Below are 24,016 nucleotides of genomic sequence, written 5' to 3' on the forward strand. Positions count from 1 at the left end.
TCTGTCTCTCTGTTTGTTAGTGATTTGTATTATAGTGTTGAATAATTGACGATTTGCATATTTGTGAAAATAACAATGTGTATGATTTATTTCATATAACGATTTGAGTTAATTTCTTACTCTTCACTGTTTAGGATAATTTGTGTTATCATAGTGGTAGGGGGATGTTTTATTAAGATTTAAGGAGTTAATGGAGGAGTTTTACTTTATAATGGAGCCAAAGAAAGTGTTATAACCAATTTACCAAACAAAACTAAAATTTTCAATTCAATTTGATTCAATTTCATTATAAGTTCAGTTCAAATAGGCATACAAAAATACACTTTTCAATTATTCAGTTTTCGTAGTCTAATTCAATTTGGAATTAAACTGACCTATTGCACACCTTTAACTACATTTAGGCTATCGCATATGAAAATAGCTCTCGAAATACCAGCTTATTTTGCGATCCCTAAATCTTTTAAAATGGGCCATAACTCGACAACTGGAATTAGGCATTTACCCCAATTTGCCAACTAATTCAACACCTTAAATTATCCTTACATAGCCACCTCCATAAGCAAGCTTGTCCCCTCCTTTTAGTATCATATGTGCTAAATTTAAGAACTCATACTTGTATCCAAGTAGGGGTGGCAATTCAAGTTGATGGGTCGTGTTCGTGTCGTGTCAACACGCAACACGAATATGATTAAGGTTGACACGAACACGACACGATTAACAAATCATATCAAAAATTTAAACATGAATACAACTCTTTTATTAAATGGGTTACACGACATGACACGATTAATATTAAATTGTATTAGATGTGTTCAACACCACATGACCCATTTAACATGAAATAACCCATTTAATATGAAATAACCCATTTAACACGGTTTGACACGACTTAACCCATTTAACACGCTATATAAGTGGGTTAATGGGTCATAGTGGGTCAAATGATTTAGTGGGTCACGGGTCGACACGTGACACAAATATTAAATAGTATCATAAACATGTCAAGTCAGGTTAGCGGGTTAACCCGTGACACGACACGATTATAATCGTGTCATAAATGGGTCAACACGAATTCGACACGAACACAAACAATGTGACACCCCTTACCCATCTACAGTATAGCTGAGTAAGATATGTCACACAGTGTACCAGAACACCCTATTTTATCTCAATCATTTTATTCTTCTTTAATTTATTTTTATCATAGTTATGAAGTACAATTTGTGAAATATAATTCATTTAAGTCATTTATTGAGATTATAATTTATTTGAGGTTTTGCAAATTTTATAAAAAATCCGGCAGAGTGCCGACTAAAAATGGAGAAAACAGTTCTTCGAAACCTGAGAAAAACACTTCCAAAATTCTCAATCGATCCCAAACTCCATTTCATCATCAAAATCTCAATATTTTTCAACAACATTTCCATTTCTCAATCATTCATTTCTTATGATATTCATATACAAGTCATACATAAATATTCAATTTTTTTCATTCATAAACACAATTCTCACGATTTACATTAATACCAAAATACATTACATGAGTTTTAATTGTACATGAGAAAGTAAAAGTTAATTACAAAATATCAAAATAAAACCTAGTGTCCTACCAATGCACTGATGACGGTGAGGTGACATGACACTATGCAGAGCTGCAAGAGGTCTCACCCAGTCTGTGGTCTATTAGGCTCTCGGTCGGTCTCTCCAGAACCTACGCGTGGCAAAAAGCAGCATGCTAAGCAATGATGCTTAGTGGTGCCAATAATAAAATAGAAAGAAATAACATAAAATAAATATGCAGTGTATGTTCTGATGTCTTATACAGACAATTTTTCAATTATTATTGGTAATCTTATTTATTTTATATTTGTTATATTCATAATTTCATTAAATTTATCCACTTTCATTTCTGGTTGCCCAAGTAACCTATACTGGATGACTGGACTGGATAAACGGGTAAAGTGGCACTGGGTATCAAGCACCTCAGGCCGTCACACCATCAATCACATATGTATTTCCCGGTGTGCAACAAAACAGCTAATAAGCTGTAATAACATTAGGCACAAGGCCAAGTATCAACATAATGACAGAATGGCTAAAAGCCATGAAATCACAGAATGGCATAATGCCATGTGTAGTACTGCTAACTGAACCCTATTGGCATGCCAACCTATCCAAACCAATCTTGCTAGGTGTACTAGGGCATGTTACACTTTTAAAATTTTCAATTCTTGAAATTTAAGTTTAGGTGTTACTATTCATTTCATTATTCAACTAAAATATTGACTTTTGCATAGACAATAGGTACATTGGTTCTAATACTCCCAACATACCACATTTTGCATTCTAAAATTGTTGGTATTGGTTGCCAATACCATTTCTAAGCTTAGTGTTAGTTATTCAAAATTTTCAGATTTCAAGCCTCATATTTACTGTTTCATTAGTCATTTGTACAGTAGGAATTTGGCAAAATTACCTTCATGAAAGTTGTTCCTTATTTTGTCTAGTTACATTTCTTTATTTGAATCACTCCATTTGGAGTTTTGTAGCTCAAGTTATGGCCTAAACACCATAACTGGCCGGATTGGACAGAATCCAAAATATTAGGCAAAACTGGTTCTGCTAGATTTGGTAACCTAAGTTTGGTTGGCAATTTGACTAGGTTATGATCAGAATTTGGATTTGTGTTCTCCATGAAAGTTTTAGGTCTATGTCTCAGCTTTCTGCTGGTAAAATTTCAGGTCAATTGGACCTTTCTACACTGAGTTATGACTAAATGAATAGACACTATTCATTTTGTCATTTTGCCCAGGTAGAATGCAAGTCACCCGGAATAGGGTAATTTTTAAGCTAACTTGATTTGGTTTTCTAGGCAGGATTTCTTCACCAAAATTGTGCCATTATGTGTCTAGTTTCATGTCCAATTGGCCTTGCACCAATTGAACTTCTACAACTCCATTTATAACTGCCCAAACCTACTGGACTCATACTCAGTCCTGCAGGTCAGCCAAGGCAGCTCACCTAAACTCAAATCCAATATCCTTACTCACTTCAATTCCTTCTCACACACATTAAATGGTCACTAATTGACCATTACAAGGTTAATAAACCATTACATGAGCAAACCCTAGCTAACCCTAGCTGCCAAAATTTTTAGAGTGCACACACACACATTTTTATCTTGTTTTCTTACATTTCCTACTTACTACATGCCATTAAACATGAATTTAATCAAAATAGCAAAAGTTTGGACACTAACCTTGATTTAGCTAATTCTCAAAGCTTGAGAACACCTCTTTTTCTCTTTTTTTTTTGCTACCCAAGACTTGCTCTAGTGGTAGGGATAATTTTTAATGAAGGCAAGTTAGGGTTTTGAGGTGGCTTAAGGTGGGAATTGAAGCTTTGATAAGCTTTCAATGGTGGTTTAGGTGTGGAAGAGGAAACGGCTAGAAATAGGGAAGGAGATGAATCTGATTGCTTTTGTTTATTTTTGTCTCAATTATCTCTTTTTAATAGGTTAGCTTAATTGTGATTGGTGCGGAAAGGGTTGATGACATCATGTGATGTCAAAATTGTCATTTAATCTCATTTTCTTTCCTTTTCTTCTCTACTCATTTTTAATTTAATTTTTAGCAATATTTATTCACATTTTGTGTCATAATAAGTATTTACTTAACTGGACAAGTTGGCCAAAAATCATCTCTGAAGACGAAATGACCAAAATGCCCTCCGTTTGGCTTAACAGACTAAAATTGTCTGTACCGATTGAAAAATTTTTCTAAGCATTTTCTTGGCATTCTAATGCCATAGAAACCTCAATGACCCTTCTCTGGAGTCCCAAAAATTATTTTATGAATTTTCCCCTGGGTCTAGGGCTCCTAGTTGCAAGGATCGCAACTTTCCACTGGGTTACCCATTGCTAGGACACTGGCTCATTTAACTTGGTTGTATTTAATTTCTAAAATTTTTCCTAAAATTTTCTTATTAATATTTGAGTTAATTATGGTTCCTCACTTTAGTTTAAATATTTTTCCGGATGTTAAATATTTTTTCGGATGTTCTAGCTGTCCAGACCGACACTGGTCACCAAAACAGTAGAATGTACGGAGTTGCTACAGGGAGGGTGTTACAAATAAGCCTAACCCAAACTCTATATTTTCGTATCGTGTTCATGTCGTGTTCGTAGGTCGTGTCCAAAATTGCCACCCCTATATCCAAGGCCTTTGAATCTCGTCCAAACTCCCAAGTAGTACCAAGGACATCCTGCACCATGGCATCAACTTCCATGTAATCATGGTTTAATAAAGCATTGTTTTTACACACATAAAGCCTCTAGCACATAACACCAAATAACAAAGACCACAAGATACCCTTAATTGGCACTATCATTAATCCACAACAAATTGATCACAATCTAACTAGAGACTAAGGTATGGCAAACCTTAAAGGTTGACCACTTGTAGCTAGAATAAGTCCACACTAGACTGGAATTATAAACATAATAACACAAGGCATATAAGCTAAACTCTACATGCCCTATGCATAATTCACAATCATTGACCTACATCAATGAATGATGTGGTGCTCTTGTAAAAAAATACATATTATTATGAAATCCTTAAATCGGATTATGCTAATACTTAATAATTTTTTTTTTTTTAAATTGAGGTGTAAAATTGAGAACTAAGAAATGTAAATGATAACATAATGCCCAATATGGTTAACCTAATTAGTAAGAATAGGAGCTCCCATTCTTTATCAATAAGATTTTTTACTCTATGAATGAGCACTCTATGAATATTTATTCTGAATGCACTAAACTAATGTGAGGAAGTGTGCCTTTAAAATTATTCGCAAAGATAACTTAATATCAATGTGCAAAAATTGACTTGAAAATATCTTGACCATAATTAAAAAAAAAAAAAAAGCTAAGTAGATTCCTTCTGTGTCTAGTCTCATGGATTGCCTTTTTGCATATGTGGTATAGATTTTTTAGGCCAATATTTAGATTTCCGAAGTGATATAGTATGACTCAATATATGAACTAAAAAATAAATGTCCCAGGTTATTGAGATCAGAAAGAAAAGGAGTGCCTTTAAGGGAAGGCATTCAGATAAAGCACAAGATATTTTGATGGAACATTAGGAGTTCGAACAAATCACAAGATGTTTGAATAGAATAGCAAGAGTTCAGATAGGTCGTGAGATGTTCGGATGAAATGTCAGGTGTTCGGGCAGCTCATGAAATGTTTAAATTGAATGATTTTTTGGTCAGGGTAATAGTTAGTTATGAGTTGGTTACATGAGGAAAGCATGTATTACATTATAGTCGGGAATATAGGGCATATTAAGCGACATTTCTGCAAAGAATGGAGAAAAATGAGCTAGTGTGATCCCGATTAGAATAGAGAAAAGGCATTTTTCTTTATTCTATAAATAGGGCTCAAATCGATGTTTAAGGTATGTGTTATCATTCTCTTTATTCGTTTGTTGTTATTTGCTCTCTCATTTGGCATTTACTAGATTGGGAATCGAAATGGCTTGACTCTTTATCACTATTTCAAATAGAGTCTAATCTAGTCTAGGCTGAAGAATCTCAAGCGGCATCAATGGCACCATCTATGGGAACAATGCCATTTGTCTTCGGCAAATTTCCTATCTTCAATCATTTTCATTTTTATTGCTTATTTTCTTATGCTTTGTCATTTTCGTTAACTAGTTTTATCTATTTCTAATGGCTGAGACAGGCATGCATTCTGGAAGAGCAGGCTTAGAGGTCATTACTAACAATGTGGGGACTTGGACTCGGGGTGGAGAAGCTCTATTAATGGTCCATAATCAAGAAGTTCCAGTAGGGGGAAACACATATTCCTCCTAAGATTCCATGTTTTTAAAAATTCAAGAGATGGAGGCAATGTTGGCACTCTTAAAGAAAGATATGAGCAATCTAATAGAGGAAATGCATTAACAACTCTAGCATTACCACTTCCTCCGCCACCTCCGCCAATAGTGCTTCCTGGGGAACATCCTCAAGAAGATAGATATGGAGGCAATAAAGGTAAGTCAAAATAAGAAAATTCTGGGGAGGAGGAATTCGATAGTGAGGATATGGTGTTGAGTCAAAAGATTGCCCGAGCAATCAAAAAGTACCAGAAACATCCCAATAATGATGATTTGGCATGGGTGACGGATATCCTCTTTGTGAGGTAATATTAGCTAAAATTTTTTCACCAAATTTTATAATGCCAATTTTAGATTAATATGATGGCACCATTGATCCTTGAAGTCATCTTGCTAATTTTCGTACCACTATACTATTGCAAAATGTTAATAGTTATGTTTTTTGCAGTGTTTTTCTGATCACCTTAACAGGGCTCGCCCAAAAATGGTATCAATAACTACCAATGGGATCGGTTGAAAGCTCTGATCAACTCGAAAGCTCATTCCAAGATAAGTTTGTTAGCAGTATTCTAACAAGAAAGCTATCTTCTGACCTCAAGAAGGTTTGGCAGATGGAGGGCAAATCCCTTCGAGATTATATCTCTAGATTAATGTTGATGCCATTTAGATTGAGAATCTCAATCACGAAACAATGTGTAAGGCGATCAAAAAAGTGGCCAAAAATATGAAATTTGTTGATTCCTTGATTTAAAATCTAGCATGGGATTATCAGCAGCTAATGGAATGAGCTCATAAATATATCAGATGTCATGATGGGGAAGAGAGGTGATCTTCACAGAGTAATGACAAGAGGTATGAGAAGAAAAGCTATGGTGGTGACAGGCCATCTCATAGTCGGGATCGTAATTCTGAATGAGGAAAGTAGCAACACCACACTTATACACCTCTCAATAGGTCTAGGGCAAGGGTGATCATGTGGATCTAGAAAACAGGTCAGGATATTAAGTGGCCACGCAATCTTAAGCCTAAAAGTGTTAGAAAAAGGGATTAATCTAAGTATTGTCATTTCCATGATGACTATAATCATACCACTAACGAGTGCAGGTAGCTCAAGGATGAGATTAAGTGTTGGTTAGAGATGATAGCTTAGAAAAATTTGCTCAAGATGATCACTGACGAAGTAGGCAAGATGAGGGTTTTGCAAATAAGGAATCGAACAAGGCTACTGAGGTAGAACCTATGGGCATTATTAATGCCATTGTGGGGGGACTAGATAATTGCAAGTATCGAGGAAAGAGACCAGTGGGCAATAGTGAGAGATTAAAAGTCCTCTATGTGGAAAAAGAAACTTTATGTTCAAATCTGGTCACATTCAGCACAAAAGACTACGAGCAGGTAAAACATCCTCATTCTAACCCTTTGGTGGTAAATATTTTATTAAACATGTCATGCCTCCTTACCCAGTCTACAATGAAACTGAGAGGATATGTTACATTCGGCGCATGGTGCACCTATCTTTGTGACATTATTTATTTTCCTTATTGTTTTACCAATTTATTTACAACATAATTTATCTTCTTTTGTTAAATGGAGAATCTACAAGAGTTTCCCCTAAATTTTAACAATTCACCTGTTAAAATAATGTTCATAACCTGTTAAATCCTCACTTTTTATATCATTTCCATGACATAAGAATCATCAAATTTTATCAATATCCATGCCTCACCCAAGTTGCATATACACAAGAACATATTTAATTATAATTTTATTAACCATGTCACAGGGCTAAATTAAACTTACATCCTTATGGTTACAACCTCCAAAATAAAGTTTACATAATATTTGTTACAAGAAAAGGTACACACACATATGAGTAAAACTATACAATGAGGATGATGATGATGCATCTACCCAAAAGTCCGAGATATGGTGACTCTGGACTTTTTTGTAGATCCAATCTACTTCCTGTCAGCCACTATCTACACTTTGTCTACTATACCTGCACGAGGAAATAAATCTTCGCGCTAAGCTAAATAGCTCAGTGGTGTACTTCCTAATCTAAAACAAAATAATTTTTCCTTATGCATATTAACACATAGTATGCTCATAATAGTTATACAAGAATATTTAAAAGTTTTAAAACAAGTATATAACATCATGACATAAATATAAGTCAATAAATCTATACTTGTTAGTCATACTATTTAATGAGGTTAAATGCACTTTATCATATCTTGTTTAAAATTATTGTCTTTATGATAATAATTAAAAGCTTTACTCCAGTACCCATAGTAACCTATAACAGATGGTATATAGACTGGATAGTGAGACTCGTGACACTGACCACTCGGTGGTTCTGGTCGGTTTAACATAGGCTTTCAATTTCGGTACTAACCACTTGGTGGCTCTGACCGGTATAACACTGATTTTCATTCTCGGTACTAACCAGTCAGTGGCTCTGATCGATAACATGCCCACCTATCCGATCCTATACTCTTTGTTTAGGCTTACTTGCCTCAACTTTCATAATTAACATTAATTCCACATTCTTTGTTCATCTAATTGTCAAGATATGTGTGCCAACATCCTCATACCATTTCCATATTCGTATAGTCTTTGCATTCAAGCATATTAAATACATATGCAATTTGCATTAATGAATAACATGGCAAAATCTTGAAAATTCCTGAATGTATATATAGTATTCCCTTAGAAATTGGACTAAGTAAATGCAAGAATTAACTTATGCTTTCTTCCTAAGATTTTTAGATTTATTTCTTAACTTTCATTTGGTTTTTTAATCACTTAATTCTAATTTATAGATCATAAGTTATGACCAAATAAGCAGGATTTTGTTATATCTGCCTTTTTCTTCCAAAATGTAGGGCAACTTCTGAACAAATTTTAGAACTTAATTTCAGTTAAGTTTCAGTTATAATTTATCAAATTGGATTTCAAAAAATTTTCCTTTGTGTCTTAGCTTTCCAAAAAGGTAAAATTTGCCTAATTTGGAATTTTGTATAATGAGTTATGTCCAAATAAGCAGGTTATGTTCAGATGCACTACTTTACTGATCACAAGATAGGTTCTGGATAGTTCTTAGAGTTCAAATTTGAACAAGTTGCAATAAGAATTTGTCATTTTATTCTTCATGAAAGTTGTTTCTTTATGTCTTAGCTTTTCAAAAAATTAAGAATTACCTCATTTGGAGTTTCTTAGGGTGAGTTATACCCATTTTACTTCGGACTGTTCAGGGTGCACTGCCCCTAGGTTCCAGATTTTATGCCCTATCTTCTAATAAATTTTAAGGTTACTTACACACAATTTTTTACTAGGCTTCCTTCATGAAAATTTTAGTTTTAATTTTCCAAAAGTTTCAGGTCATTTGGATTTATAGAACTCAAGATATAAATTATAAAATCCAGTCTGGTCAAATTCAGCTAGATTACTTAACATGTCTATTCACCATGCATACTTCAACATATACAAAGCAATATGATTCCCAATAGGCACTACATTATTTACACACACTAAGCATCATTTTTCTATCTATAAGTTAGATATTTACATTCAATTTAACCAAAACCCCTAAATGGCATGAAAACCCTAAGTAACCATTTAAGGAGGTATTAAGAGTACACATACCAAAAATTAGGCTTCTAATATTTGCTTAGCTGTTTAACATCACCTCTAATCAACTTTATTGGCTTTCCCTTGTTCCTTGCTAGCTTGGATTGAACTCCTTCCTTGAAGAAATTCAAAAAGTTCTCATCATAAATCACTTTTAGCCATGATTATGGCATGATAACATGAACTCATGCTTGCTAAACTCAAATTTTCCCTTATCTTGAGCTTTTTTTTTTTTAATTTGATTACTTGGTAACCTTCCTAAATCCTTGGAATTTCTTGCTTAAAAGAGGTGCTCTAACCAAATTGAAGTTTAATTATGCTATCTTATCTTATGGAGATTAAGAAATTGGTGAGAACTCAAGCTTGAAAGAAAGAAAAATGGTGGAAAGGAGAAGATGAAGGTTCGGCCAAGAGAGAAGAGGAGGAAGAAGATGATGATCATTTATCTCTACTAATAGATATTTATATTAATTTAATTCCCTAATGGTAAACTTGTAAATATTTAGAAATTCCTAATCATTAACTTGACTTTTAACTAATTATTCTTAATTTTTCCTAATCATGATTAATTTAACTAATCCATCTTCATTGACTTAATTAATCACACTTAATGATAATTAAACTTAATTATGCACTAAGTTAGAAAACTTTTAAATTTTGCCCCCGAACTTTAATAACTTTGCAACTAAATCCATAGATGTCTTTTACCTTTTTTTACTTTAACCCTTGACTTAAGTGAATTTACATACCATATTCAATAGTTGATATGCTTGCTAAAATATAATGAATATGATTTGTAAATTTGGGGCATTACAAAACAGGTACATTGTGAGGAGAACTCTAATAGATACTGGAAGATTGGTGAATCTAATCACACTTTAAGAATATGAAAAGCTCATATTATAGAGGAAAGATCTCACGAAGGTAGCATATCCTTGGTTGGATTGGGAGATAAAACAGTCCCAGTGGCAGGTTAGAATAGCCCAAAATAGCCCATTTTTCATGAAGACACCATGCCCAATTTCATCCAAATCCTGACCAATTTTCTGCCCAAATCATGATGACCCTGCACAAAACCCAGAAAATGACCAAATGAACAGTACGTATTCATTTGGTCATAACTCCCTCTATACTGGTCCAAATGATCTGAATTTGATACCATTGAAAAGCTTAGATATAGGGCTACTATTTTCATGAAGACCATAGAACCCAAAAATTCCTTAAACCAAACCAAATTGCTGGCCCAATTTGGGTGACAAAACTGCCCAGAATTAGGTTGTCCAGAAACTGCTGGACATAAACTTACCCGACCAATTTTGGTAAAATGGCCATAACTTGGTCTACAAGAACTCAAATGTAATGAAACCAGTGGAAAAATGTCCATAAGACACAGACCTACAAAATTGGTATTTTGATCAAAACCTAGAAATCAATAGAACTAGGTCAAATAGTTGGAAAAAGTCACTGCATCAAAACCTGGAATCTGACCAAACTTCATTTGACCCCAGAATAGTCTTTTAGTCATATCTCCCACTAGAAATGTCCAATTGAGATAAGCCATACCTTTCCAGAAACCTAAGAAATAGGTCTCCAACTTTTGTTTAGAAACCTTCCTCAAATTATGCCTATAAGAACCTTAAAAATTGACCTGCAGTCACTGACTTGAACTGAACACACCTATTGGCACAGGGCATATGAGTCTAGGATAATTAATTGGCCATAAATAATTCCACAAAACTTGAAAAATTGTGATACAGATTTTTCAATGATCATAAGACATAGGAAAAAAATTTCTATGAAGATCACCATGCCTAAAAGTGACTGCAACATTTTCCATTAATTAGGTAAAGTTTAAGTCCAAAAGCTACCTAGTTAAGGAACCAGAATCTGGAAATGAATAAGTTATGGTTATCCAACCATAACTTTAGGTCTAAAAGTCAAATTGACATGATTCAAAAGGGAAAATAAAGATAAGACATAGAGGAACAACTTCCATGAAGGAAGTATGGCCAAACAGTGGCTACAAACTGATTATATGGATAGGCAAAAGTAAGACATAAAAACTGAAACCAAAGAAGGGTCCATGAGATAAATTATCTTATGGTAGGGAATTTAACCCTAACAAGCCATTAAACACTAAACCACATGAAAGGGGTATGTGAGACCTATTTTCCCACTATAAAGTGATATAAACATTTAAAATAAGTAAGTAATAATGTGTAATTGCCCATAGTATACCTAGACTTATTTATTTAATTTGGATCAATTGGTATACCAATTAGGGACTACAGATAGCAATACTGCTCATAGGAATAATTATTAACAGATAAAATCTGTCTGATATGATTGTTCTACAAGCTTTACGCCTGCCCGTTAGCCATTGTGTCTAATATTATATCTGGCTTAAATGCCTGCTCGCAGGCTTCATGCCTGACATGATCGATGTATACTAGATAGACATATGGTTGTCTAACTAGTATACTCCCGTGCATCCAACTTTTATAATTTGTTATAGGTTTCTTAGGCACTTAAAATGATAAATTAAGACTGAATATACAATAAGTAAATAGAAGAGATCCCAATAATTTTAATTGTTTTCAAAGTGCATTAAAAATGTAAAATACCTAGAAATTATGAATTGTCATATAGAATTATTATTTCAATTGTTCAGTTATTGCTATTATAATTTATGCACCACTAAGCGTTATGCTTAGCGCCTTGGTTTTCTATCGCGTAGGTATTGGAGACCAGTTCGAGTAGCCGCAGCAGCAGCAGTAATAGTGCTCATACAGAGGCCGATAAGATTTGCCAGTGTTTACTAGTCACCTCGACAGTTGCAATTTTATTGGTAGGGCCCATGTATGTCTGGATTTTGTTCTTTTGTTTATTGTACATAAACACATGATGTATTTCATTTTGGATTGTAATTAAACTTTGAGATTGTAATTTAAACTTGGAAATTATTGTCAATGAATTTTTATATGAATGCAATAGATGATATCCTTTTGAGATCTCATAAATAGTTGTGAATGATTTGATATAGTAGAATATGATATGGAAAAGTGTGAAATGAATATGAACATGTTAATAGGTAACTAGTGGAACTCACCAGATGCTAACAAAACAGAGGAGGCTCTGTCCAGGTTTCTATAAAAAAAAAAAATTTACACATGGATTACCATTTTTAAATGATATTAAAAATTTACATTGAACATGATAACACAAGATAGGGTGCTCCGGCACTGAATGTGCTATTTCTTGCTTAGCTATACTATAGACGAGTAAGGGGCATCACACTCTTATTTCTTTTTCCTTGTCATATTCACACAAATAGAACAGTTAGTAAGTACCAGGGTTGGAAGGCTACATGCATAGTTTAATACTAGTGGCCGAGCCAAAGTCAGATATTTCCAATGGATTATCTTTTTTAGCAATATATGTACTGAACCACTAGTTTAGTTCGGCCTTCACCACATTAGCTACTCTAAACTACTCTCTCTTTTGTTGCTTCTTTAGTTCTGCTACGGATATGTCCTTGAAAAGGTTGAGGCTCAGAGTCTTCTTTGTTTTGTTGGCCTAATAATTCTAGTTTTGCGAGATTCCTTCCCAATGGTTTCTTTCTTTGCAGCGTAAAATGAAGGACCTCCCTTTCCATTTCTTCAAAGATGAGGGCAAATTTGTGAATAGTTGGTAATTCAGCTAGGCTTGAAAAAACCAGAACTTATCATATGAACTATAATTATAAGCCACTAATAGACATACTCAATTGTTGCAGCTGTAATTTTATTACTTTTACATTTTTTTTTTTTCATCTTGAACTCTAAATAGAAAATTTGTAACAAATTTAACAATTTCATTGTGCTCGATTTTGAAGAAAATTAACTAATTTCACTTAGCAAAAGAAGAATAAGATGTAGAAAGTAGGCTTAGGAAACAACGTTGAGTTTTTCTTGATAGCACTCAAACGGGCCCATTTTTAGGTCTAAAAAGGCTTTTGGGTCACTTAATCGTAACCTGATATTCCTCATTAAATCTATTGTGGAACTCTCAACTCTGTGTTGTGACTCATGAGCATCCAGTTGATTGCTGCCCTTATTATTTCTGCAAACTTCCTTCGCCCTTTCTTTTGATTAATCTCTCTTTTTACTACCATCCTGCTTATTTAATTTAAGCAAGGTGCTGAAATACAACATATTATAAAGCCAATAATCTATAGCTTCAATGTGCATCCTTTTCCATCACATGTCAAAATGTGCTAACAATTATTCGAATTTTTAACATGTTTTATCACTATTAATATTGTTATTATTTTTATTCTCGTAAAATAAACCTTAACATGAACTCCTACAAATATCATGCCTTCAAATTTGGAAAGCTAGGATCGACCTTCAAATTAAATTTACTAGTACAATTGACTTCATTGAGTTGATTAAAAACAATGTATTGTACCCTGTTTATTTTGCATAATGATCCCATATCTTTAATTTAATTAATTTGTTGGACTAATGTTTCTATTACATTTGATGTTTCATCTAAGCTTCCAAACAAATTAAACATTCTGCCTCATCTCTGTAAAATTTTCCCTTCATGTCTTGATACTGAGCTTTTTATTACTATTGCTCAATGTTCTGTGGTGCAAGAATGCCTATAAATGTTTTGGGTCTAGGTGCACGTACACCATTTAAATCTCTTTGCTCAAGGCAAAATATCTAATTAATCCATATCATGAAATTCTAATTGATGAATGCTTTAGATCCCTGCATAAACAATCTTGTTCAAAGAGTAAGTTGGAATTGGAACTTTGTTTCCTAATAGTTGGTCGCTGCAGGGCCTTGGCCGGGGCTTTCGCACTGGCTTGGCTTTGGTAGTCAGTATAAGTCATCTAGGGTCACATTCCAGGGCTTAGTATTTGGTGGAAAGGAAGAAGGTGATGGTGGTGAGTCTAAAGATCTGTTGAGAAGCACACGGGAAGTTTGTGCATCTCAATAGCATTGCACTTGGCCTTTCCATTTTCCTCAGAATGGAGGCGGCTCTTTGCAGCAAGTCCGTGGCATTGGATTCAAATTATCAGATATTGTATAAACCTCTGGGCTTTTGTTTTGTGTCCTGTAACGATCGGGCTCCAACCACTAGAGGAATTGTTTGCTTTGGCCATAAGCCTCACGGTTTTGTCCCATAGGTGGAATGAAGAACTTCCCAGGAGGTCACCCATCCTAGGATTTCTCTCAAGCGAGCACGCTTAACCCTGGAGTTCTTCCAACTCTCCAGGCCATTCCACCAAAAGGCGCCTCTAGTAATTAGTTCCCCCATCTTATATATCATTACTTTTGAGCCCAAGACCATCTCCGTGCTTTGCCATGTGGGATTTGCCTAAGGGACCTTTCTCCCCCCCTTTCGGGACTCAGCGTCCTCGCTGAGGTTTGCCCCACCATCGCTCAAGAGGACACGCAAGCAGCTTTGATACCAATTGTAATGATCGGGCTCCAACCACTAGAGGAATTGTCCGCTTTGGCCATAAGCCTCACGGTTTTGTCCCATAGGTGGAATGGAGAACTTCCCAAGAGGTCACCCATCCTAGGATTTCTCTCAAGCGAGCACACTTAACCCTGGAGTTCTTCCAACTCTCCAGGCCATTCCACCAAAAGGCGCCTCTAGTAATTAGTTCCCCCATCTTATATATCATTACTTTTGAGCCCAAGACCATCTCCGTGCTTTGCCGATGTGGGATTTGCCTAAGGGACCTTTCTCCCCCCCTTTCGCTCTGAAGATCCACCTCTGTCATACTTAGGAGCTCGGAGTCCCTCAAAATCTTTTCTCTTTCCCAAATTACTACTCGAACTTTGACCAATAGATTTCCCACTTTTCTCTTTTTCATGCTGTTCTTGATTGCTTCCGCCCTGATACCACTAAAACATGTCACACCTTACCCCTCTGTAAGGTATAACATGATCCCGTAGAATACCTAATGAACTACCGAACTTCACCTACCGATAACTCATTAAGTACCCTACAAGGGATTTTAAAACAATTTTCTTATTTTTGACAAGTGGTAAGCATTTTCTAATAAGTACTTAAAACATTTAGTTAAATTAAATCTAGTTGGAAATTTTAGCCCATTTTCTTTTTCCGCAAATTTTATAAAAATTTTGACAGAGTTCCCTCTGTATTTTGAGAAAACAGTTCTTCAAATACCTGAAATAAAAGCACTTCCAATAATTTTCTAACCACTGCTTCAAATTCATACTCAATCTTAACCAATTTCTCAAATTCACAAGTTCAATAATTCTCAAAATACTGTCAATCAATATCATTCATATTTCATTAGAAACAAAACAATTTAGATACATCATTACAAGAAGTTTACATTAAGAAAATCCAAACTAAAATTTATTACAACTTTATACAAACTTTATACAAGCTGCTCAAGACCGATTTTACATGTCCATACAATTACGTGCAATACATACATCAAAATGAATATTTACAGTCAGGGTATAAATTATACCCGATAACTTCTAGCAGGTAACTCCCCTGTCCTCGACTCAATCTGCGCTCCTCTAGTCTCTATATCTCACATAAAGATACAAAGCTATCGCTGAGTATTGAACTCAGTGGTACACAAACTAATAATTTAAAACTTAATACAATTTATGTTTGACAATTCATAATAAATAGAATTTTAAAATTTCTAAATTCTTCAAAATTCATGACCTTCAGAAATCAACATTTTCATTCATGCAAATTATTCATTTGAATAACATTTTGATCAAATAGTAACTATTTATTTACATTTCTTTTAAATTCTGAAACAATACAAAAATTTTTAAATCATTGACAAATTATTTATTTCAATCACAATTTATCAAATCATGCATAGTTTAAAGGGCGTTGCCAACAATACACACAGTCGAACCCATGACCCAAAATTCGAATAGATGCCGTGTTGTACACCATGACATTTCACATACTCCCAATAACCGAGGCTAAAAGGGAGAAACAAAGACTAGCTAGTATATATGAGTACTCATTCACATCATTCCCCAACTGGCAAGCCAGAGAGGAAGAAACTCGCCCCATCAAGTGGAGGAGTTATCTCACTAGACAAGCTAATGAGAATTCACAACATATTTTGTCATGTCAACTGTGGTTTCAAATCATATTCAAAACAATTTCTATTTACAAAGTATTTACAAATCAATATATTTAATCATCATAAATTCATGCTCAAGGTTGGCAACACATCAAACTTAAAATTTACAATCCTCAAAACAATGCAATAAATCCTTAAATGCATAAGAAAATTTATATTCAAATTATACAATTTCATTCAATAAGTTAAAATTCTCAACACAACAAAAATCATAAATCATACAATAAATTTATTTCAAATCAATTTGGAATTGAAAAATAACAAAAGTGTTAGTTGTGCACAAACCTCAAACGAGTCGTCCCTTAGCCTCGACTCGGTTCCTCGGGTTCCTTCCCGATATTCTTTTCAACTGAAACACACAATTTTACAATGTTTCAGTACTAGAACTTAACATAAATCCAAAATAAATTTAGCTTCACTTTTACCTAGCTCTAACGTGTTAAATTCGACGTTCTCGAAATTTTTGTGTTTCGGGTTACTATTCACTGCATTATTCAAGTCAAATTATTGACTTTCTAAGGCTTAATAGGTGTGGGCACTCCAACTTCACCCACATACCACATTTTGGTCACCAAACTTGTTGGTTTTGGTCATTTTTTCAAAGCTTAAGTCATTTTGGCCAAATTGTCAAATTTTCGGTTTTGGTGCTCCTAGTTGCACTGTTCCATTGGTCGATCTACTGTTGGAATTTGACAAAACTTCCTTCATAGAAAATGTTCCTTATTGTCTTAAGTGTATTCTCATTTTTGGATCACCTCAATCGGAGTTTTGTAGCTTAAGTTATGGCCAAAATACAATTACTGTTCACGTGCACTGTTCATACTAGTATTCTGGTTCTGGCAGATTTTTTATTCAACTTTGTTCAGTAATTTGATCAAGTTAAGTTCATAATTTGGTCTAACTTTCTTCATATGAAATGTTCTACTATGTCATAGGTTTCCATCGGTTTAAGAATCGCCTAAATTGGAGTTTTCTAGAAAGAGTTATAGCCATTGGAACTTTACTGCTCAATGGCAATTCTGCAGAGTTGCAGGTTTGGTAACTCTACTTTGCTCAATAATTTGAATGGGTTAATGGCATAATTTGGGGTGGTGTTCTTCATGAAAGTTTAAGATCTATATCTTATCTAATTGCTGGCAAAATTTCAGGTCATTTTGACCTTCCTAGCTCGAGTTATGACCAAATGAACAGTTACTGTTCATTTGGTCAGTTTGGTGCAGTGGCAGCCTGCTCTCATTTCACTTTGGTCAATTGTTTCACTAAGTTTTGGTCAGTTTTTGGGCATAGTTCCTTAATGAAAATTGTGCCCTTTTATGTCTATTTTCATCCCCAATTGGTGGCATATCAATTGGGCTTGTAAAATTCCCGTTTTGGTCCTTCAAAGTAGGTTTGGTCATGCTGCCAGCAGCATGACCATTTATCCTACGAATTTGACTTCCATTCTAACAATTCCCACACATCTCTTTTGGTCATTATTGACCCTTTTTCACTTCATAATAGGTCAAACATGCCATTTACTCATTTTTCCAAATTTTGCCTCAAAACCCTAGGCCTCCAAACCCTAATCACACTAAATTGTTGCATTTATTCACATTTATGCATTTACATCTTACTACCATTCTCATGCAAGTTTACTAACATATTTAATTCATTCAAAACACATCATACCCTCATACATCCATGGCTGGCCAAAATTTCAGTTTGGTCTTTCCACATATTTTTATTTCATTTCATTAGTTTCTAAGCTCATTTCAACAACTAATTATGCATTTTGAATGAAAAATAACAAGTTAACATACTAACCTTTGTTTGATTTTCCAATCACTAATTTTCTTCCCTTTTTTTTCTTCTTTCTTGCTTCTTCATAATTTAGTGGAATTTTTGGGGAATTTATGGGGTTGATTCAAGCTTTGAAAGCTTGAATTTCATGGCTATGGAGGAAACTAAGGAAAAACAAAAAGAGAGATGAGAGATGCACGTTTTTCCTTTGAAGAAGAATGATTTTTTGATTTTTTTTTCTTTTCTTTTATTTTGTCTTTTATCTCTTTAGGAAGACCAAAAATCCAATTTAGTAAATAACTTAATTAATTTGTTATGGCATCATGCATGAGGTCATGCATGATGTCATCACCTTTTTACTTTTTCCTTTTCTCTTTTTTTTTTTTTAATTTTTCTATTAGTTCTTTAATTTAATTCTCGATTTTGAAATTTTCTTTTCTCCGATTTTATTTGACAGTTAGGTCAGGAGTCAGCTCTCGGGGTCAATTGACCAAATTGCCCCTCGCTGGTTCATCCCGGTTTGCAATTAATTCCATATTTCTTTCGGCTCCCTGACCTAATTATTTGACTGGCTTAACAGTTCTTTTTCGTGATTTTCTCTTTTCCACTGTGTTTATAAGGGTCCTAAGGACCGCAGCGTCACTTTTTACAGTTCGAAGTTTGAGTTTAAAATGACTTCGTAGTCGTTCCCGAGACGGTCACCCATCGTTGTGACTCTCGGCTCGTTTAACTTCTTATGTTCTGTTTTTCTTATTTATACTTAACTAATTGGCAATTACTAATTATTTGTATTTATGGCTTATTTAGTTATCTTAGATGTGGTTCTAATCCCCTTAATTATCCGGACCGACACCAGTCACCGGAATAGTGAAATATACCAGGCTATGCAAATGGGGGTGTTACAATTCTCCCCCCTTAAAATAATTTCGTCCTCGAAATTTTTCCTAGTATCAGTCTCTGAACAGTTGTGGGTACTGTCTCCTCATATCCTATTCATGCTTCCAAGTAGCTTCCTGGCTTGAATGATGGTTCCTTAGCACTTTAACCAATACTATTTACTCATCGATTGTTCACCTCGTGTGCCAAATTTCTTATGAGCTTCTATCATAAGTTAGATTCAAATTCATTTCAATTTTAGAAGTAAGTAAATCTGTGTGCTAGTGGATCCACTCTTTCTAGGACCTCGTATGATCCTATGGGTGAGAACTTAGTTTTACTCTTTTCTTATCAAATCTCTTGGTCATTTGATGCAACCTTCCGTTTAGTTTAGAATATTTTAGTCTTTTCTTGCTGTTGTTTTAGCAATTATTTTTCTTTATAGTCTTTTCTTTTTTTTTTTTTTTTTAAATGACCTTGTTGGTCATATATGAACTGTTTATCTCTTTCTTAGCCATAGGTCCATAACCATTATCTTACCATTTCCATTTATGACCAAGGCCTATGTGCCATTTTGCACTATCTTGTTTGCTTTTGTTTAACTTATTTCCTTCTTGATAAAATAGTTCGGGATATCATTACGCGTCTTAAATAAGTTGTTTGCCCTGGTGACAAATTCTCATCTAGTGTTTTTCTCATTTTTTACTGTTCTATTTGTTTCTTTTCATTCTACAACTTAACTTTAATTATTTTATTCCTCAATCTTATCTTCTTCCTTAACTTGGCTATCGAGTCGTAATTTAGTACCTCTTATCGTCCCTAATAAATCCACTATACTCCAATATTACTTGATTTGGTCCTCTGACCATTCTAGTCAACACTTTAACTAATATTCATAATGTTTCTTTATTACATTCGCACTAACTATTCTAATTTTTACTTTCACAACTCTTTTATCCATCAATATTCTATAGCTTATTTTTCGTTGGTTTGTGATCATTACCTTTTTACTTTTTAACCATAAACAATTCTTTAATCTTAAAAAGGAAGTCTACCAGACTCTCCTGTTTCCCATGCTATTCAAAAGTTCCACTTGAATTCTAATCTAATCCTTATAATCTGCACAATAAAATTGTGCTCTTCCAAAAGAATACCTGGCCAACTAGTTCCTATTGAATTACTGTTATCAGTAGAATATCATTTCTTAACTGTTTTATAAGTTATAATTGTCATCCATAGCATCCTGTCTCTTCTAGGGAAACAAAATTATATTTTGTGTCTTACTGTTACACAAATAGAATACTGTTCCTTACTAAACTTTGAGTAAAAGATCCATTGCAATACTAGAACAACTATAAACCCCATATCGGAGACTGGATGACTTAGCCCTATAGGTGTTATTTTTAAATTTTTACCATGCTAAAATCTCTAGTCCCATAACAATTCCTCTAGTGGTTGGTTCCCGATCGTTACATGTTCGCTGTTGGGTTTTAGGATCCCATCATATATCCATTAAGATGAAAAGCATAAAAACAATCGATGGACAACCCCAATTTTTTCGGATAAAATACAATTTAGAATAGAAGTTCCATTTCAAGCAAATATCCTAACATTAACAACACAAGTAGATACATTCAATAATATCATGAGATCTTTCGACAAGAATAAAGTCAACTACATCTCAGGACGCAAGGATGTGATTCTGCACATCCATGTGTAAACTGACCATTCACCTGTGACGGAATTTAGGGCGAACAGAAATTACACCTAGCCTTGCTTCATCAAAGTCATATCTGTTTTCACTAAGGAAACTTCTCACTGCTGTTGGGAGTACAGCTTGACCTCTACTGTGATTGCCTACACCTGTAATTACTTGTAATGATGCTATTCTCTGCCTAAATCCTGTCTGTTGTTTATCCAAGTTCTCCACGTCTATGCTAATAAAGGGTCCATGTGATACTGCTTGATTCTTTAGGAGGGTCTCAATTTTGTTCAGATGTTCTTGCAAGGCTTTAACAGCCTCTGCTGCGTGAAGACCATGCAAATCCAACATCCAAGGATTATTTTCATTATTTCTTATACTCAAAATTTCCTTAGCTGCCTTAGCGTTGAGTCTTGCAGCATCTGACCATTCTTTATGAGCCTTTGATGAGTGCTGTTGAGCAGAAAAATGATCTCCTCTCAGAAAGGCATTAGTTGCTGCCCTGGAGTGCCTAGCTGCCGATCTCATCATCCTTAGTGCGTTTCTTCGATGGCTCAAGTAAACATCTTGCTCTTCCCCTCAAGCTCAACATGCAAAGACCTCAAATGCCCCTGAATTGGTTTCTTGTATCCAGCAGCAGCCTCGGAGAGCCTATGTCCACAGGTAGTATGCACATCCATCAATTGTTTGTGATTACCTTTGGAAGTACCCTCAAGAGTAGAGCTTAGATCAGCTATGTCTTCAGCAAGGTTTGAGGTCTGTCCTAACAAAGCAATCTCTTTTCCTCCTTCTGCACATCGAAAATCATCGCAATTAGATAAATCCTTTGCTTCCCCTTTCTCCGTAGAGTTACCAGTAGAAATCATCTCTTCTAACAAAGTTGTGGCCTTATCAATATCATTATTCACAGAGGCCATGATATCCTCGATCAAACTTTCGTCAGCCCAGCTGTGAAGTTCTTTGAGACGGTTGAAGACAAAATTAAGATCCTTCTCCTCGAGAACCCTAACTAAACCAGAATCACTAACTTGTGTCAATTTATTGCAATTACCATTCTTTGTTATGGGTGGAAAATCTGCAGAATGTAGTAGTACAAATAAGAAAGACCCAGCAGAAAAACCATTATTGTTCAAGATGTTTTCACAGGGACGAAGAGAGGTGATGCCAGTGGTTGGCAGGGGTGGGAAAGGATCATCGCCGACTTATTGAAGTTGAAGACCACGTTTCTGACGCTGTTTGAGGCCAAAGGCAGCCCAACCTGTGGACTTACCTCTCGCCTGTGAGTTTTTAGCACAGGACGAGCTTGCAATTGCGTTCATGTTGTCTCAGAGCATGCTCTTTCTTGAATGAGAAGCCTTGTATATATAGTCACAAAGAAATTAGGATTCCATTTGTTTGGTTCTACTAAAAAAAAAAACCGAGAAATGGGAATGGTAGTGTTTGGAAACTCGTTTTTTCATTTGATACCCATAATAAAAGGAATAATCATTCTCCATTTTAAAAGTAGAAATCAAAACTCAGAAATGAAAATGAATGAGAATGATTATCTTGCTTAAGAGTAAATACTTGTTGAGATGTTTTAAATTTTTGTATTTTCATATTATTAAAAAAAATTATAATTATAATTATAATTATAATAATTACAGGAATTAAAATATTTTTACATTTTAAATAGTTAATTAAAAATTATAATTATAATTATATTAATTATAATACTTATAATTATAATAACTAAAATAATTAAATAAAATAAAATAAAAATTATAATAATAATTAAAATATAAAACTATTATTTTATATTTTCATATAAATAACTAAAATTAAAAAAATTGTAATGATAATTAATTATGCCCAATTAGAATAGAAATAGTAAAAATATAATTTTATATTTTTATATAATTAATCAAAATAAAAAAATTTTGAATATAATCAACTTTAATAATTTAAAGTAAAATAATAAAAATATGTATTTTTATTTTTACATAAAATTAAAAAAATATTATTTTTATATTCCCGTATAATAATTAAAATTAAAAAATAAATAATATAAAAATATAAAAAAGTAATTTTAAGTTGATTTTTGTTTGATTACTAAATAGGTTTGATTCCGATTCTGCAGCTTACATGCACAAATCAAATACCTTGAAGAAGAATTTGACTTGATTTTATAATAAATCAAATATAAATGAAAATTTAACATTCCGTTTCTTATTTCGTTGATTCCAATCCCAATACTGATTTAGATTCTAGTGGGCGAACCAGATGAGCCCAATAAGTCACTTGATGATTCCAATACTGATTTTGATTTTAGTTTGTGAACTAGAGGAGCCCAATAAGTCACTCGATGAGATAGAAAATTAAAATCAAAATTACAATTCAATCTAAAAGGAGAGTTCTTGGACGGTGATGATGGCGACACTCTACATGATAGTCTATGGAAAATTCTTGCTTAGCCAAGTCTATCATTAACCCAAGATATAATAATGTGAGACTCATGTATTTAATAGATGAGGCCATATATTTTGTATTTTGAATTCATGGTAAACCGGGCAAGAAAAATCCAAAAGTTTATATTGCTTTAGTTAATGACTTTTGTCTCCTTTGTCCTTAAAGACCTTACAAGTATTGGCTAAAAAAGTCACCATGTTACAATAGGTTAACCGTTGTTGAAAGAAAAAAAAATTACATTTTATCCTCTTTAGCTTTTCTCTTTTTCTATTTTTATTCTTTCAATATTTCTTTAACCAAAATAAAAATTAATTTTATGATATAAAATTTGGTATATTAAAATTTCAAAGCAAAACAAACAAAAAGATTTTATAATAAATAGAAAAATTGTATGCATTTAGCATCGACATCTTCTAAGCATCTCGAATGTATCCTTGGATTGATGATACCTCACCAATGCTATGACCGATTTTTTGGCCCAATCAGAGTGCTTGGCAAACCATCTCGGAGGACAATCAAGTTTACGAAGTA

At 34.0% G+C, this 24,016-nt stretch overlaps 1 protein-coding gene across 1 annotated transcript; it reads right to left on the bottom strand.

Moving 5' to 3' along the window:
- Positions 1 to 21,064: 21,064 nt before the first annotated feature.
- On the bottom strand, positions 21,065 to 22,356 carry LOC110667134 (uncharacterized). Its single transcript, XM_058143051.1, has 3 exons — positions 22,308 to 22,356; positions 21,735 to 22,112; positions 21,065 to 21,615 (listed from the first exon to the last, which is right to left on the bottom strand). Exons 1-3 carry the CDS (start codon positions 22,354 to 22,356, stop codon positions 21,065 to 21,067), a joined length of 978 nt encoding a protein of 325 aa, XP_057999034.1.
- Positions 22,357 to 24,016: the final 1,660 nt, after the last annotated feature.

The sequence above is a fragment of the Hevea brasiliensis genome, chromosome 2, assembly GCF_030052815.1.
Source record: "Hevea brasiliensis isolate MT/VB/25A 57/8 chromosome 2, ASM3005281v1, whole genome shotgun sequence".
Lineage (NCBI taxonomy): Eukaryota > Viridiplantae > Streptophyta > Magnoliopsida > Malpighiales > Euphorbiaceae > Hevea > Hevea brasiliensis.